The following is a 17826-nucleotide window of genomic DNA, read 5'->3' on the forward strand; positions in this document are numbered from 1 at the left end:
AATGAATTCATGGGAATTGTATTTGGCATCTTCCTTGAGTTGATAGGTTAAAAGCCTAGGTGGCGGTCCCCCCAGGGACTGTGGATACAGAAGGTCCTATTGATTGGCTTTTGAGTATTTTTTGCGAGGGAAGGAGAATGTACCTGTGCTTCGTGAATGCTCTAAGGCACTTTGTCTCACAGCACTACTTGAAAATCAAGATGCTCCTAGTTATGTTGATAAATTCTCCAAGGAAGAAAACCTTACCTGCAAATTAAAGAAATTAAAGAGCCAACAGTAGAAAATGCCAAGATTTTTTTTTGTGCTATAGAGTAAGTTAACTTTTAAGTTTTGCATTTTTGATCAAATTATGTACATTATGTACACTGTATTGAAGCCAACAAACTTGAAAGAATGCGTTTGCAAAATTGGATTTAATTCAGATCTCAAGAGGGGAAGGGAGGACATTATGAATCCTTAAGTACAGAATCCTAATCAATGCTAGACAAACAATTGTATTAGTTTACATATAATAGGATAACCACACATCTGAAGGCTCCAAATGAGTCCATCAGCAATAAGTATAATTTTATATTTGGCTCAAGTGGCTATTGGACATCAAGTGGTGCCCAAGTTCCTTCCCAGCACCTAAGACCCTTCTGGCTATGGAAGAAGTCTCCCGCAGTCTCAGAAGCCCCCATTCATCCCTTGAGAGTCTTTGTTCCCCGAAACACAAATCCAGGCCTGGGATTGCCGGCAGCCACATGTTATTGCACGGAATGGTCTGTCCTAAGCCAGACGCTTACGGCTAAGAAGGTATAAGGCCAGCCCTTAGAGATAGTGGTCTAGCAGGAACACGGTCTATAAAAGCAGAGTAAAGAATAGCTGCTCACTCTGCAGCAGCTTCTAGTGTTCAGGCTGACAGAAGAGGCAACACACAGCTTCACATTTCACACGGAAGACCAGCACTGACTGGGCCTGGCTTGCTGGATCGACCCTCCCATAGACATAGTGATTGTTCTAGCTTAGACCCAGGAGAAAATTACTTCATACCAGTCTTTTCTTCACATAAGGTTTGTGTAGCACTAAAATTGTTACACTAATATGACTAGCCATGAAGGCAAAAATGTTTTTTAACTCTCCTTTGCCCCAAAAGAAACATCCCTGTTTTGATTCTTGTCCAGTTTCCCCAAAGAGAACATACATACACCTTGGTTATTGCACATCTATTAGACAAACTTGTATATGTGTAATATATATACTTAAATATGCTACACATAACAAAAAAGACTATGGCACTTTACAGAATACATGTTTGACAAAGGCCATTCGTTACACCACAGATACTTCAAAGACACAGTTACAATGTAACGTTGAATTAGCCCACAGGTTGAAAGAAGCCACAGACCCCCCAAGTGTTTGTGCTGTATATCAATGAGAAGCTGAGCACAGGTGCAGGCAGAATACTTTTCTGATCCTAGTGACAGTCCTATGTCAGAGAAACGGGTATCGGCCCAGGAAGTGGTCGTGAAGAGCCAGGAGAGAAGTCCCATTCTACGTTAGCACAATTGCAGATGGTCCATTCATTCCCTGGAAAGGTCTCTCTGCTATAAAATGCAATCTCGTCCTATCAAGTCAGGATGTAGGCAGTTTTCATGGTGCCCTTTGTGGTGGGGCCGTCTTCTCCAACATTTAATTTAATGAGAAACAGTTAAATTACAGTGTGGCAGAGAGGTCACGTCTTCATTTGTGACTGTTACCAGGTTGCTAGGAGTGCACTGCCCCTTGACCCCCCCAAAGAGCATGCGCACAGGATCTGCGGCTTAGGACTAGTCTGTGCAGAAGGGGCTAAGATTGTAAAGATGGAAAAGTTAATCTGGTAAATTCAAGGAAAACGAAGTGGTTTTGTCACAGTTTTCCTAATGAATAAAACTGTGTTTCGTGCAAAGTACTTAGCCCAGGTTGGCAACAGTGACTGTGCTGCCAGAGGACTTGCTTAGGGCAGCATCAGTACCCAGGGAAGATGAGAGCTTTCTCCACATGCTCTGTGGCACATGGACTTAGTGATCTGTTCCTGTGTCCTGAGTGTTCTTCGGGGTGTCGGGGTGCTTAGGGCGCCTCCCCCTTCTCCTCTAAAGAAGCCACAGGGTCTCTACTTGCTTATTTTGAATACTGGCTCAAAACTGAACTTAAGATCTGATTCATAACCTTCATCTGCACGAGAGAGAGGATGGTTTCTGATATTGGTCAAAGGGCAAATATACTATAATTAAACCCCAGTGGGCCTAGCCCATCTATATATAAGGGAGTTGTTCTGAACCAAGGCTTGGCTCTAAACCAACATAGCTTTTAAGTGATTCACTGGGACAAGGGTGTAAACTCTGAATCAGGGTTGTAAACCTGATGACCAAACACCTGCCAGTAGAAGGTGCATCACTATTTAAGACAAAGCCCTCAGCTGAACATCTCTCTAAAACCAAATCGGTCCACTCCACTTGCACCACTATGGAGGGTCTCTGTCTCTGCAAGGTACTTATGATGCCAGACTCAGGTGTTGCTTTGGTCAAATGGGTAACTTATGGAAACTGGATTAAAAGCCCTGAGTCCTCTTTAGTAGGCAAAAGTGGTTCTGTGCCCTGCGTAGGCAGGTGCAGTGAGCTTAGCCCCTGCTTTCACTCTAACCTGGGGATGGGATTCTTGATGCAGGGCAGTGAGCCAGCGTCAGCAAGCCTGCTCTGTGGACCAACACCAAAAGCTGGAGACGCTTCCAGGCCTAGCTCCTGCTTTCTCTGCGAGCAGTGCCAATGGGGCTGGAAAGTAGAGACAGGAAAATTCAGTCTGCAAACGCTGAGGTTCTGCTCACCCCTCCCTGTGAACATCTGCATGAACCACAGCTGGTCTGGAGGCTGAAGTCCTTGAAGGCAGGGAACACTGGTTTCCCTGAGCAGCCAAGCACAACCCCAACCCTAGAAAAACCGCCAGAGGAGACAGGGCTATCATAGGCACTAGGCCGGCTGCAGGGAGCAGGCAGCTATCTGCCTTACTGCCAGGGGCCTGTACTTTTATTCTTAAGTGATTGTCTGTCTTTACTCAAATCCTGAGGAGAGCTCCACTGATCCTCTCACCCTGGCACTCAAACTGGAGTAGGTCCACTGTGGGGTTCTGCACTGCCCCTGTTAAGCTCTTTGTGCAGTTAAGCAAAACCTGGTTACCTTGCTGTGACCTTCAGCATAGAACCTGTCATCAGTAAGTCTGTAATTTTCCTTTTAGTCTCCAAGTGAGACAACATGAGAGAACTAGGAAGAAGAGAAAGACCCCTCCTCCAGCTACCATTCTGAGATGCTCATAAGCACAAAGCTATGGACCAAATCCTGCCTCCAACTACCCCGAGGCTGGGTAAACCTCTTCTCTGCTGCCAGAGAGATCACCGCCTGCCTTGGTGAGTCAGGTCATCACTATCCTTCATTGAGCCCTGGGGACATGGAGTCTCCGACAGGACTCCCCAGGGGGCTATTCCATGTCCTTGTCTGGTCTCAATATCTGCACTGCAGCCAGCATGTCCAAGAGCGCTGCTTGGTGGGTGATGCCCCTCACTGGTCCCAGGAAGGCCCGGCTGGGGCTGTGGAAGATAGCTCCAGGAGGTCACGACTGGTTCTTCACTTGGTTCAAATGATGAAGACTGTGTCACTAGGCCATAAAGAAAGGTAACGGTGGCAGGAATGGCTTCCAGACTAAAGGAGGCAGACGAGGTTTTTCCCCTCTTCAATTTCTTCCTGGACTTTGTCACTGGAGGTTGCAATTTCTGCTTGTGCAGAGAAGACAGCACAGATAAAGGTGAGGACCGTGCCCCCGGTGGCAGTATAGAAGGCCCAGCCCAGGGAGCAGTCTCCAGGTTTGTAGGGGGACGCATGCCGTCCACAGTCTATGGCTTTCTGGCAGCCCCAGCCTGCAGGGTAGAGGATCAGGCCGAGGATGAGGAACAGACCTGAGGGACAGAAGAGGAAACAGGTGAAGCCTTTGGTGCCTAGGCAACCTGCAGCATCTGCAGTGCCCCGCTGGCTTTAGGCGGGGCCATCCACTCTACAATAGAAAAGTGTTGGTGTCTTGGATAGAAGCCTGACTTGAATAGCCAAGGTTACTTTACCAGGTACACTTTTAAGTATGGAGTCTAGATGAGGGGGAAGAGAACTTACCTAGTATTTCCAGCCAGTTTGTATATGGTGGAATGTGACTCCACCAGTGAGTTTGCTCCTGTTTCTTTGTGTTAAGGGGCTTACAAAGGCCAAATCTGGCTTTACAAAGGGTCTGAAGAGATGGCTCAGCAGGAAGAGTGCATAGTGCTCTTGTACAGCACATGGTTTGGTTCTAGCACCCAATGGTAGCTCACTACCGGTCCAGAGGACCTGACAGCCAGCCTCTTCTGACCTCCATAGGTACCAAGCATGCATATGGTATACATACATGTCAAACCCAATAATAACACATAATAAAGTTTTATTAGAACAGAGACATGCTTGCTTCTGAACACCTGTTCTGCAAAACACAAAATATGATCTAACTTTTGACAGAGCTTGCCAATCACTGGTATAAAGTAATTCACTCAGAACCTTGTGGCCTCAGCCTAGTTGTAGACAAAAGCCAGGAGCCTTAAAGAAGACTATATCTTAACCTACACCCACGGAAAGCATTGTTTGACCTGCATGCCAAGGGGAGAGGTGTATGTCTCTGCCTCTATAGAAACAAACTGCCTGTGTCATGGCACTTTGCTCTCTGAATGGCTTTCAGTGAGCTCCGCCCTGCACACACACCAGCGCACACGTGCCCCACTCGGCCAGCACCGTTCTGGCCCTCACTGCTGCATGTTCACAAGTCACAGGGTTTCAACAACTGAGAGGTAGTTTCCTGCCTGGTCTAACCTAGGTGAGGACTAGAGAAACAACTTTAGGTAGTGGCCTTACCCTAGGCCTGGCCACTCACCAGTACAAGCAGCTCTCGCAGAAGGGGAGGAAACGATGACTCCCTGTAGAATGTCAGCTGACAGCCCTGTGCTGTAAAAGAGGGTGGGCTTTAGTCTATGGCCAGACTAAGCTCTAGTGTGGTAGCTAAGGATATGGCAGCAGCAGCAGCAGCAGCAGCAGCAGCAGCAGCAACAATGACCGGGGATTGGGGCCTTTGTAAGTGAAAGGCTAACAGGGACAATGCAGTGTGTGTGGACGGCTGGGGACAGCAGTCTCATGCAGGGGCTGGAGTCAGTTCCAGAGCTCACAAGTGGATGGGTCATTTGTCATTCCAAGCCTTGCCTGAATCAAGACCTGCCTGATTCATCATTATAAAAGTGTACCAATCTTAAACCTAAAGGGTGGGTGTGGTTTGTAAAGTCTGTAAATAGTATTTCTGTAATAAAACAAGACCTACAAACTCTTAAACCAAACCAAAAGAAAAAAAAATAACAGCTGCAAGTGAAATTTAAGGGTCACTAGGAGATTGGAAAATCTAGAAGAGAAAAATAGCTCTCTTATGTCCAGTGAGACTTGACAGTCTCCCGACAAAAGGAGCCCATCACTGGGCCACTGTAGGGGTGAACTAACACTGCGCCCCTCAAACTATTGCACAAAGCATAGTGGGGACAACCACTACAGTTACAGTTTTAAAAGCCAGGAATGCTAACCCTAACCCTGATACCAAAACCAGATATGAGAACATGCCCAAGAACAAAAGCCACAGACCCACAGTTCTCAACACAGTCATACATCCAAGTCATTAACACCACGGCCATCTTGGTTTTAATTCCAGGGCTGCCAGGACAGTTCAACAAATGTAAACTACAACAGAGAAATAAGATGTAGGGACAAAAATCTACACTATCTCAGCCGATATGGAAAAGACCTTTGACAAACTTTAACATCCTTTCATGTTAAACTTCAAAGAACAACGCATCTGGGGCTGGAGAGATGGCTGAGAGGTTAAGAGCACTGACTGTTCTTCTAGAGGTCCTGAGTTCAATTCCCAGCAACCACATGGTGGCTCACAACCATCTGTAATGAGATCTGATGCCCTCTTGTGGTGTGTCTGAAGGCAGCTACAGTGTACTCATATAAAATAAATAAATCTTAAAAAAACCCAACAACAACGCATCTCTAAGGGTTTTTCCCTTAGAGGGAAATGGTATAAGGGGATGGTTTAAGTTGTTATGGTTTAAGGGTTATGAAAAACCTCTAGCGTGCACAGTAAATGGGGGAAAATTGCATCCAGAGTTAGGGGCTAGAGATAAAGGTCTACTACAATTTTAGTCAATATTGTATTTGAAGTCTTACCACAATAAGGCAATGGAAAGAAATGGTACAAACAGAAAATGGCTGAGAAGATAGGTGGACCCCAGAGCCTGCATCCCAGGATTGCTCTTGCTGCTGACGAGCCTTCTTATGCTTGCCATTGCTGTACTCATTGTTCTGACAGGGTGTGATTGGGCAAAGAAAGACCCTTTCTGCCTGTAGTCGGTTATGATTGATTCCTGGGTATTAGCCCACCCCATTGGGCAAATTTCCTGCAGATCCACTCTCATGGATTAATGCTGTTTAGATGAATTAATGATTTTATAGAATTCCTGATTTGATTCAGATAATTTTAGGAACTTATTAGAATAACTGATAGAAAGTATAAGGGGATGGTTTAAGTTGTTTTGCCAAAAAGATATAATAAAGTTAGAATCCAGACTAAAAAGTGTCCCCTCCTCATAGAATGTAAGTAAAGGCTGCTGAGGAGGAGACCAGTGAGCTTCCGTACGGTACAGGCACACACTGCATGAGGAAGAAAAATAAGCTGGGAACAAATTAATGACCAAAGACAGCATTCGCTCCAGGTCAGGCCCAAGGACCAGGCCACAGGTGGGCACCATGACAAAGCAAGGCATATATAACGGTCGCTTTGAACTTCTATGAGGTCATTTTTTTCTTACATAAGAGAACTTTTGTCTGAGAAGGTATAAAAGCTGGGAGCAAAAGTAAAGGCGCGTTGGGGCCCCTTTGTTTCATCCACTGATGTGTGGGGTTTTTCTTTTTCTTTCTCCATGGCCCACGTAATTAAGTTTTTCTAATCCCCTGCTGCTATCAGCAGGAGTCAATTGCTATCAGCTCTGGCCCAGAAGAGTAAAAGAGATTTAACTGCCAGAAGCCATTAGCTCTGGCCCCAAAGAGCCAAAGAGAGCCAGACTGGCAGGAGCTACCAGCTTCCCAAAAGCAGACTCTCCATCCACTAAACCCTGGTATCAAAGCTGGCTTAACAAAACCCCTAAGCCCTCTACCAGAAAATGCTCAGAACTGATGCTTGAGTCTCATCCACATTACAGTGGCATTCTTCATAGACTGAACAAAGAAATCCTAAAATCCAAATGAATGCACAACCGACCCCAACTAGCCCAGAACACCAGAAGGGAGAGCAGTGCTGGAGGGAGGCATCACAGCCCCGCCCCCACCTCCAGTCCTGCCTAGACCTGGATGGACAAAGACTAAGTAGGAGATGCAGGGACAGACCCCCACTGTAACACACACAGGAAACCGGGACACCCACATGTAAAAGAATGAAATACACCTCTACCGCTCATCTCCCCCTGTACAAGTTACTTCAGGGTGGACCAGAGACCTCAGCTTAAGACCTGAAACCGGAAGGGAAGAACACTTCAAGATACAGGCCCAAGTACAGACTTTTCTGAGCACTGGAGCAGCAAGAATTAATTAATTGGATTATCTGCAATTAAAAAGCTTTTGTGCAGCAAAAGAAAGCCTACAGAAGGGGGAGAATGTCTGCCTGTTATCGGTTAGAGAGAGGATCAATCCCACATCATAAGATTAAAAACTCAAAACTACCAAATAATGTCATTATTAAATGAGCAAATATTTCTCAAAAAAACAGGGGCTGGCCAGACAGCTCAGGGGCTAAAAGTGCTTGCTGCTTAAGCAGGAAGACCCAAGTCTGGATCCCAGCAACCACGCACGGAAAAAGCTAGGGCTGCTGCTGTGCCCTTGGAATTGCTTGCTGGCTGCCAGCCTCGCTCCAGGTTCCATGAGGAACCCTGAGCTAGAAAGTGACAGAGCAGGACACCCAAGGTCCTACCTCATACTTCTGCAAGTGTTCACTGTTGGCATTCCTTCTAGGCTCCGCCCCACAGTTACCTGGCAACAGCCAGGTGTGCCTGACTCACTATAAAGGGCTGCTCGCCCCCTCCTCCCTCTCTAGTTCTGTTCTCTTGTTCGCGCCCCTTACCCCCTTACCCCTTTACCCCCTCTCCCCATTCTCTCTCCACATGCTCATGGCAGCCTCTACCCGTCTACACACACACACACACACACACACACTCCCCACCCCCTACCCCGAAGCCCCGTCCCTCAACTCCCCTTCCCATGCCCTAAATAAACTCTATTCTGTACTATACCTTCCTGTAGCTGGTACTTCAGGGGAAAGGGATGCCTCAGCATGGGCCCACAGAGGCACCCCCTTCCCCCACACCATACCGCACCTTCAAACATATCCCTGGCTTCTCTTTCGTTCTTATAAAATAACGTGCACCTACACCACAGACAAAACACAAGGTCCAACATTCCAGATACCAAGGAAGCTCAATTCAAAGCTACTTTTCTCTCAATTCAGTCACATGGCTATCATTAAAAAACAAATGCTGGTTAGGACTGGGGGGAGGGGGGAGACTTTGGGTGAGAACTAAAGGACTGCAGACACCAAATCAGGATGCAAGTCTCCCAGAAGAACTGAAAACAGCTACATAAGACCCAGTTCCACTGCTGCAGTCAGCGGACAGCAGATACCTGTTGCCTCCATGTTTGCAGTGACATCGTATGACTGGATAAGAAAAGTGATGTGTATATAACAAGCAATGAAACGTGTCACTGTAGGGAAAGGGCTTGTACTGAGGATCAGATAAAGGGAAATACAAAGACCCCATTTTTTTCCACGTGGAATCTAGACTGTACTGGGGCAGACCTACACATGTCAGGAAAGGAGAAGGTGGGGGTAGGCCAAGAAAAGAAGGCAGGGTGTGGTGGCATGCGCCTTTAATCCTGGCACTCTGGAGGTGTCTGCATGAGTTCCAAGGCGACCAGGAATACACTGTGGGGTGGACAAGGTGGTGTGTGTGGGTGGGACGTGACTGAAGTATGATGTATATGCACGAAATGTTACAGTGAAGCCATGATTTAAGAAGAAAATGTCTATGTGACAAAATGGAGCCAAGACCAACAGGTGGCTGCCAGGGTAAAGCCATAAGCACAGCAGGGCCACCACCCGTCACAAAGGGTCACTTCCACAAGGTACAATAATGCCAAAAGGTACCAACCAAGAGGCTGGGATTTAGACCTTTAAAAGGATATGCTCCATCTGAGTAGACCTTTGCTTGTCACGGAGATCTAAAATGACTCACTTCGTTCTTAGACACACCTAAGGCCCCCCGAGAAACCCAGTCGTCCTGAAGAAACCCACCGTGTTCTTCACGAGCCTTCCACAGAGCACCTAAGTGGGCTTGATAGTTTCAAGACCTCCCTCCGGATCCCAAGTGGCGGCCATGAGAAACACTGCTGAACCTCTGATGGTCCACCAGCCAGATCACAGCACCGCCTCCTATGAGCCTACAAGGGCTCTGCTCTTCCCCTGGGAAGGCTGACGCGCTTCAACTAAACATCACTAGCGTGTCACTTAGCACCCAGCTCAAGGCTCAGACTCACGGAAAGCATCTAAGACACCTTAATGTGCCCGAGGGGGGTCCTGTTAGGAAAAGTTTAAAAAGATAGCCTTCCTTCAGTAGTGTAGCATCAAAGAAGAATATGTTCCCGTTCTTAGTGCAGGTCTGGTTCCTGGCACCACAGGCCACTTGAAAGCCCCGTGGTGCCTTCTGACTTAATTTACAAATAAAGTCCGCAGGGAATCTTATCACAGAAGGGTGTCTAAGCTTGACTCTATCAAAGCCTCAGCTAGGGTATAGGGTCAGAGAAAAGTCTACATGGAAAAGTGATAAACCGTTGCACTGTGGTATATCCACCCAGAGGATACAAAGTGCGCAGAGGCAACAGCTGCCCCTAATGACCTGAGCCTGGCAGCCAGTGAGTGGCATGGAAGTGCAAGACTTAGGTCTGCTTGAGGGACCCATGGTCCCTCACGTGACTCAACACACACACTTTCTCCCGTCTCTTCGCTCTCTCTCTCTCACACACACTCTTAAAATCTCAATTGTCCTTTATACCAAAAAATTCCAGAGTGTGTGTTGCTTCTGGTGGCCCGAGAGAGAGAGAGAGAGAGAGAGAGAGAGAGAGAGAGAGAGAGAGAGAGAGCATGCCCATGTGCTTGTAGCAGATGTCACTGAGTTTAATAGACTTTCAGCGCCTCCAAGTCAGAGACATTTCAAGAATTGGATCAGAATTTGAGGTTGCCAGCTCTGGATGCATATCCACCTAGAGATGTCCCTACCCTAGTCCTGTTAGAGTAACTTCTCCATTCTCCATTGCCTGAAGACCTTGTCTGGCCCGTTGTCACACTGCTATTTTTATCTAGTCAGCTGCTATATACAGCTACCAACTGTTCTTCATTTCTCTCAGCTCTGGGGAGAAGGTAGTCTCTTATGTGGGCCTCTAAGCTGCTTGGGCATATAAAAGTTTTATCCACTGTACAATCTTCCATATTGCACACATGTGACACATGCTCTTAAGTATCTGTTGGCTGACTCAATGTCCTAAGAAGGCATCATAATCTGGTTTTGATCATAAACACGTTGGACATGGCATCGTCAGCACTGAATAACCACTGTCGAGAGTTCATGATATTCCTGAGACCAAGGCAAGCACCAACTTGGAACACAGCAGACCATCTACCACCATCAGGCAGCCAGGCCCTTCCCAGGTACAGAAGCAGCACGGGAGTGTGGAGGGAAATCCACTCTGTGTGGTATTCTTGTAGTTAGTCTGTGACTCAAGAGATCTGGACTCGAGCCCTAACTTAAGCTTCAGGCCTGGTCTGTGTTGATTCAGCTCAGACCACTCTGGGTTCCTGCCCCAAATGACAATGCATTCCAGAACACAGCTCAGAGACTATCCTAAGCCTATGATAAGTGTTCGCACCAACCAGCAAGTTCAACAGACGCTGTCAGTGCCAATTAAAAGAACAAACCAAGACGGGGCTGGAATTTCCCACATGGAGCCTGAGCCATGTGCTGGTGTGTGCCAGGCCAGAGGTACCCAGGCTGTCCCTTTTCAGGACCCTGTGTTTCTACCCAGGCCTTGCTAGAACTCCTGTGCTGAAGGCCCAGGCTCCATCTTCTTCCTGATCGGATGTGGTCCTGCAGTTTTCAATACATCCGGTACTCCTGCCTCCAAACTGGGCTTACAGCTTTGCACACCCAGCTGTAGGTATGGGTGGATGTCTGACAGGAAACCTGGAACTCATGTCTGACCCTAAATTCTCATTCAGCTTAGCAACTGTGCAGGCTCAAGTTCGATTCTTATACCTGTTTGGCTCGGAAGCTTCCTGTCTTCATTTCTTTGTCACTCTTACCTCAGTGTCAGGAACACCTAATGACCTTTGTTTGGTTGACTGGAGTGCTCTGTTTCTGAATAGCCTCCTGGTCAATTTCTCTTTTCCTTCATCAAGGCATCAGAGAGTCTTCTCTCCTCAGTATTCCACCCGACGACCTAATAGGACCTATGCAGTTTTCCCATACTGCTCCAGGATACCTGGGCTAAATTATCCAAGCCACTTCTGTTTCCCCATGAGAGTCACCTCTGTTAGCATTCCACACAATTTACTTACAGCTTGAGTTCCAATCCCATGTGGGTAAAAGAATTGTCTGCAACCTTTGTGTCCCCGTTTTCCAGAACAATGTCTGACATATTGTCTGTGCTCGGTGAGTGTTTGCTCAATGGATGAATGAAAACTAGAGTCCCAAGATTTCACTGCATTGTTACATGAAGCCATCCTGAAAAGTTCTTGCTGAGTTCTTGAAATAGCTGGAGGAGGACCTTCAGTCGATAGCACTAACCTCAGAGGTTGGCGGTTTGTGCCAACAGGAAGCCTCTGTCAGGGCCAAACCACTGGCTGGCCTCTTCCTTGTGTACTGAAATCCTTTCCCTGACTACAGGAAAAGGCTCTCTGTTGAGAGGCATACACACACACTCACACACAAAAGCAGTTAACTAAATGTAATTGATTTTCAGGTATCCAGAGGCCAGTCTTATTTTAACCACAAAACTCAAACTTTCCAGCTGTGCCCAGCTGCCTGCAGAGGGAGGGAGGGGTGGGCAGCTACAGAGATGGCCTGGCTGCTCACAGGAGGGCCAGGGCACTTTAAGAGGAAGAAAGCTGTGGGGGGAAATGACAAGGCAGAAAGATGGTGGGGTCCCTAGGAATAGCATAAACTTGGAGTCAGAAAGTCCTCCTAGAGGAGCCAGACAATTGCAGAGAGTCACTTCTGCTCTGCTGCTGGAAAACAGTGCAATTCACAGGTGTGTGTGTGTGTGTGTGTGTGTATGTGTGTGTGTGTGTGTGTGTGTATACTCTCGTACAGTAGAGGAAGATCATGCTTAGTGACTGAACTCTTAGTTCAGCTGACTTAAGTTCACTGACTAAGAGTTCAATTCCTAAGCATAAGGGACCATATCTTGTTCATGTTGGTGTGAAGAGCATCCCTGAGCTGGGATTTACCTGTCTGCTTCCCTCTTTTAAATTTTCTCTTTCTCAAGTTCTCTTGTATGCCAGAAGCCACAAGTCATTTAGCAGTCCCCAAGAGCTATCTTTGGGTCAAGACCTATTGTCAGGAGGACCATTTTCTTGCATTAGTTCAAGGGTTGACATTACAAAGACTGACAAGGACACACCATAACTGGTCACCGCTGGCTCCCAAGCCACTCTTGGCCACCTAGATTGTTCATCCCACAGTCATGGGAACGGCCACGGAACATCCTTCAGTAAAGATGGAAGACAAGGCTGCAAGTAGGCTGTCACTGTTCTGCCTTGGAAAGAAGAGACAGACATGGAAGAATTTTTAAAGAAACTCAGAGGCAAAGGCTTTGAATACAAGTTATGAGCAAATGGTTAGCCAACAAGTAGGAGAACAATGTGTTTATTTTGCTAAAACGAGGACACTAGAAACACCACAGAAGGATGAAGGATATAATCTGAGACTAAAGGATTAGTCTTTTAGAATGAACAGATTCGAGTCCATGAAATCTCACCACACTGGCCTCAGCTTTCTGGGTTTGCTGGCAGGGATCTTTGCAGAGTACACTACACCTGTTCCCAGGCAGCAACTATGGGTTCACAGTCCTTTAGAGGATGTGCTAAGAAACCTGTGTAAGGTAGGGATGCCTGACGAGCCTGCGGATTTATGAGATAAGAGGGAAGGAGGCTGCTTTTGGGCTTTCTGTCTTCTTGCTGTCTAGCCACACACTCTCTATAGATGGGTCACTTCTGAAAACTGAGTTTATGGATAAAGCAGATGTTCCCAGACCAAACCAGGAGTCAGAGGTCATCTAAGGAAAAGGGTTGTCAGCTGATGGTTGGCATGTCTTTGTGGAACAATATTGTCTGCCTGTCAACTTGGTATATGATTAATAGTAATAACAGGAGGAGAGGAACTGGGTGGCACTTCAGATGTTAATAATTAAAAACAATACTAAAAGGGCTTGGCAGTAATGCGGACACCATCTCACCAGGTGTCCACAGGCTAGCTCTTTCTACTAACAGCACCGCCATGGCAGAGGAACTGGCAAGGAGACTGTGCTTCGGTGTCAGGCGTGGGGGTGGGAGGCTCGGCAGCCTAAATGGAATGAGTCCTTTGGATGACAATCAGATCTTAGTTAGGATAAAAGAACCTTACAGCCAAGGCCCTGAGAGAAGCTGCTGTTGTAGTTATTGAAAACTAATGGCTACCAATTAAGAATCCTCTGATGCCCAGAGAAGGGTGTCTTAGTCAGGGCTTCTATTCCTATATAAACATCATGACAAGAAGCAAGTAGGGAAGGAAATGATTTATGCAGCTTATACTTCCACACTTTTGTTCATCACCAAAGGAAATCAGGACTGGAACTCAAGCAGGTCAGGAAGCCAGAGCAGATGCAGAGGCTATGGAGGGATGTTACTTATTGGCTTGCTTTCTTATAAAACCCAGGACTACCAGCCCAGGGATGGTACCACCCACAGTGGGCCATCCCCACTTCATCACTAATTGAGAAAATGCCTTACAGCTGGATCTCATGGAGGTATTTCCTCAACTGAAGCTCCTTTCTCTGTGATAACTCCAGCTTGTGTCAAGTTGACACAACACCAGCCAATCCAGAAGGCATGGAGATACAGTCTGTAAGGGAGATGGGGTCTCTCCATTGTCCAAGCCTTTCTAGACACAGAACCAGCCAGCAGAGGGCATGGAGATACAGTCTGTAAGGAAGAGGGGTCTCTCCATTGTCCAAGCCTTTCTAGGTCTTTCCCAGCACAGACACAGACACAGCAGCAGCAGCAGCTTCCACTCCGTGCATCCCACACATGGTTTTGTTTATACCTTCCCAGTTATGGGAAATTATTTCCCATTCAGAGTGAGAACCTGCATATTAACTGTGGGTGGGTTACTAGGGGAACTTAATAAAGTACTTAATAAAGTACTCATCCGTCATGAAAGATAGTTCCTGTTTGGCAATTCAAGATAAGCTTGCACGGGACTGAAGAAGCCATTACAGCATGTGCTAAATTTGCTGAGGACTAAGTTTGCTTCCTAGCACCCACATCTGGCAGCTCACTGCAGCCTATAACTCCAGTCCCAGGGCAGCCAATTCCTCTTCTGACCTCTACATGCACATGGTCCACATATGTACATCCAGGCACATACACATACACATTAAAGGTCCTGCTAGAAAGATCTTTTCTTTTTAGTGCTGGGAATCAAACCTAAGACTTCATACATACTAAGCATGTACTTCCAGGAGTTACACCCCCAAGTGAGTGAAAAATAAAACAAAACAAACAAAACCCAAACCCTGAAGTGACGGGGAGTGAAATCTTCCAGAAATAAGTCAACTACTTGCCAGTGGATGTCCAAGTGCAAATGTTAAGTAATTCCTGCAGCACACCAGATGTCACTGCTCCATACTGGGCCACTGGGATTGTCCTCTGTGACTGAACATAGCCACTCAGATCTGAAACTAGAGTTGTGGGCACTGGCTTGCACTGTTTGTTTATAAAGCAAGCAGTGTTGAGGATGGAACCTTAATATACTAAACCAGCTTATTACCGCTGAGTCCTAGGCCCTGCCCTAGTTTTTTTTTAAGACATGATCAGACCTCATCACCTTTATTGATTGGCCTGGAACCTGTCATTCTCCGGCCTGAGTCCTAGGGTTACAAGTATGTGCAGTATTTTAATACTGGCTTTAAATTCTCAGTATGTGTATTTTTAGGGTGTGTATGTGTGTGTCTATTTACTAAAGTTACTTGAAAGAACATTATTAAATAACAAACTCATATTTGTACTATAACACAGAGATATAGTTTGGTTTTTTTAAAGTGACTTTACAGCTTTGGAAAATACTACTATTGCCTTAGCTCTTAAAACAGAGTGCCTACACCACTCAGGTAAATAAACATTCAGAGCCACGTCTAAGCCATTATCCCATGACTTGCTAATGTAGGTTGAACACAGAGCATCAGCCGCTTCACCATGGTTTATGTCTACAATCAAGTAGGTCTACAATCAAGTAGGTGCCGCGGCAGGCTGTTTTCACATTCTGTTTGCAAATCAGACACTGTATCTGAATTTTAAGAGCGTTTGCAATTTTCTTCAGGCCCTTACAACAGATTCTTCTTAAAAAATGCATCCCAGTCTCTGGATTCTTCACATTAATGGCTGCTTGGTCTATCTGTGGTTAAACACTAGTCTTTATTTCATGGTATGACTGGGCTCTTTATATATATATTTGGTTCCCTTTATACATACATGTGTGTGTATGTATGTATATATATATATATATATATATATATATATATATATATATACAGTTCCCTTTGAAGAGGCCGGAGGTATTGTATTCCCCTTGTAGCTGGAGTCACAGGTGATCGTGAACCACCCACTATGGGTTCTGGTGATGGAATTTGCATTTTCTAAGAGAGTGGCACGTGCCTCTTTACCATCTCTGCAGGCCCAACCTGTGACACTGTAAAACTGATTCAAACAGGAAACTGTTAACAGAGGTATTGTCTGTATAGAGAAACCAAGAGCCCCCCATCCTGGAAGCCAGAAGTCTCCTGTGCCTGGCTTTCACCAAAAGGGAGAGCTGGCTTGTCCTCACAATTCTCCTTAAGTCCCCTTTCCCTGGGGAGATCTAAAGTTGCTCACCAAGGTCACTCTGCCTTCTCAGGATAAGGCAGGTGACTTTCTCAGAGGTAAAATTATGCCTAGGCTCCTCTCCATCCTCAGACCCTGGTTTTGTTCCTCTCCCCTTTCTTAGTGAGTTCATCCTTCTGGTCTTGAATGAACGAACAGGGAGAGGAAAAGCATACAAGTAGGCTGAGACCCAGCTGGGCTATGCATGCCACTGGCTGCAGCTGCTGCTGCTGCTGCTGCTGCTTTCACACGATGGGAGAAGAGCAATGAACCCAGTTCCAGATGTCAGTCATGGTGGGCCTGCCCACTTGCCACTCAGACACCAGTTCAGGAAGGTCAGTTCTAGATGGAATGAGGGGTGTCTGACGTGCCCTCTATATCTTCACTCACACTCTGGTTCATGAGGGAAGACCAAGCCTGGCTGGCAATGGTGGTGTTTACGTGCCCACTCACCCCTCCGCACACTCACCTTCATGAACACAATGGCAGCTGGTGCCACACACAGCTGCTCACACTTAGATGCGGTGTCATGGTCATCAAAGCCCCCCAACGTCCTCTCACATTCTCTTACCACTTTTCCTTTGCACAAGTCTCTCCCACTTTCTCCCACTCTGCTCACTTCTAAGGAAACAGGATCATACACACCAGGCCCTTCATGCCAAGGCTGGGGTTCCCATGGCGACACCCTCCACTGCAGCAGACCTGCAGACCTGAGTGACAGCTGGCTGAGAATGCCCTGTGAGGCTGATCACACAGACAGAGGGCAGACTGGAGTAGAGAGTATGAGATCCAACAGACAGAAAGAAGCTTGTGAGGCAGGACTGCAGGCAGCCAGGCTCAGCAACCCGAATGGCAAAGCCCAGCAGAACCCATCCCTGCCAACACCACTGAGCCAAGTCCTGAGCTCATTTGAATGGCTTCTGTCCCAAACCTGAGTCACTGGGGATTCCGTGGACGTCTGTGTTCACACTGTATGCATTTCAAAAAACAAACTGCTTGATGCTGTCATGGAAAACCTGGATCTTTGCATTCTATAGTTTCAGTATGGATTACATCCAGGTCACAACCTACGGAAGACAGCTGGCAAAAGCCAGCCCTGCTGGCCAGCTACCCAGCTTTTGTAACGAGTCCCAGAGGGATTGGAACCCATGTGTGCTGCTGGCTCTGCCAAGTCCCAGACTTGCTCTCCTCTAGTGCACACCAGTCTGAGGTTTCTGCGGCCGGGGGAGTCTGAGCAGCCACCTGCAGTCAGACTCAAGTGTGGAAGCTGCCTCCAGGAAGAAAAAGTATAAGGACGTGTACGTGTGGGAAAGAGGAAGAGTATCTGCTCTTTTGTGCTTCTTGGAACCGTGATGGAAGACCCAACGGTCCAAGGCCTCAGGACGGCTCTGCACCTGTGCTGGACAGCCTCATCCCAGGCAGGCAGTCAAGGAACCAGAGAGCAGTACCAGGCAGAAAATACAGGACTTGAAGATAATACGGCCAACT

General features: G+C 46.8%; 1 protein-coding gene across 2 annotated transcripts in view; it reads right to left on the minus strand.

The window, feature by feature from the left end:
* Positions 1–398: 398 nt before the first annotated feature.
* The window catches only part of Lhfpl2 (LHFPL tetraspan subfamily member 2), a 139090-nt gene continuing 121662 nt past the window's right edge, over positions 399–17826 (minus strand). For both annotated transcript variants that reach the window (XM_021180344.3, XM_029468594.2), the window contains one exon: positions 399–3964. In XM_021180344.3, the coding sequence (XP_021036003.1) occupies positions 3711–3964 (254 nt within the window). In that variant the 3' untranslated portion in view covers positions 399–3710. The remainder of the gene's footprint in view (positions 3965–17826) is intronic.

This window comes from Mus caroli, unplaced genomic scaffold (genome assembly GCF_978045245.1).
Source record: "Mus caroli unplaced genomic scaffold, Mus_caroli_1 scaffold_15, whole genome shotgun sequence".
In the NCBI taxonomy this organism is placed as follows: Eukaryota; Metazoa; Chordata; class Mammalia; order Rodentia; family Muridae; genus Mus; species Mus caroli.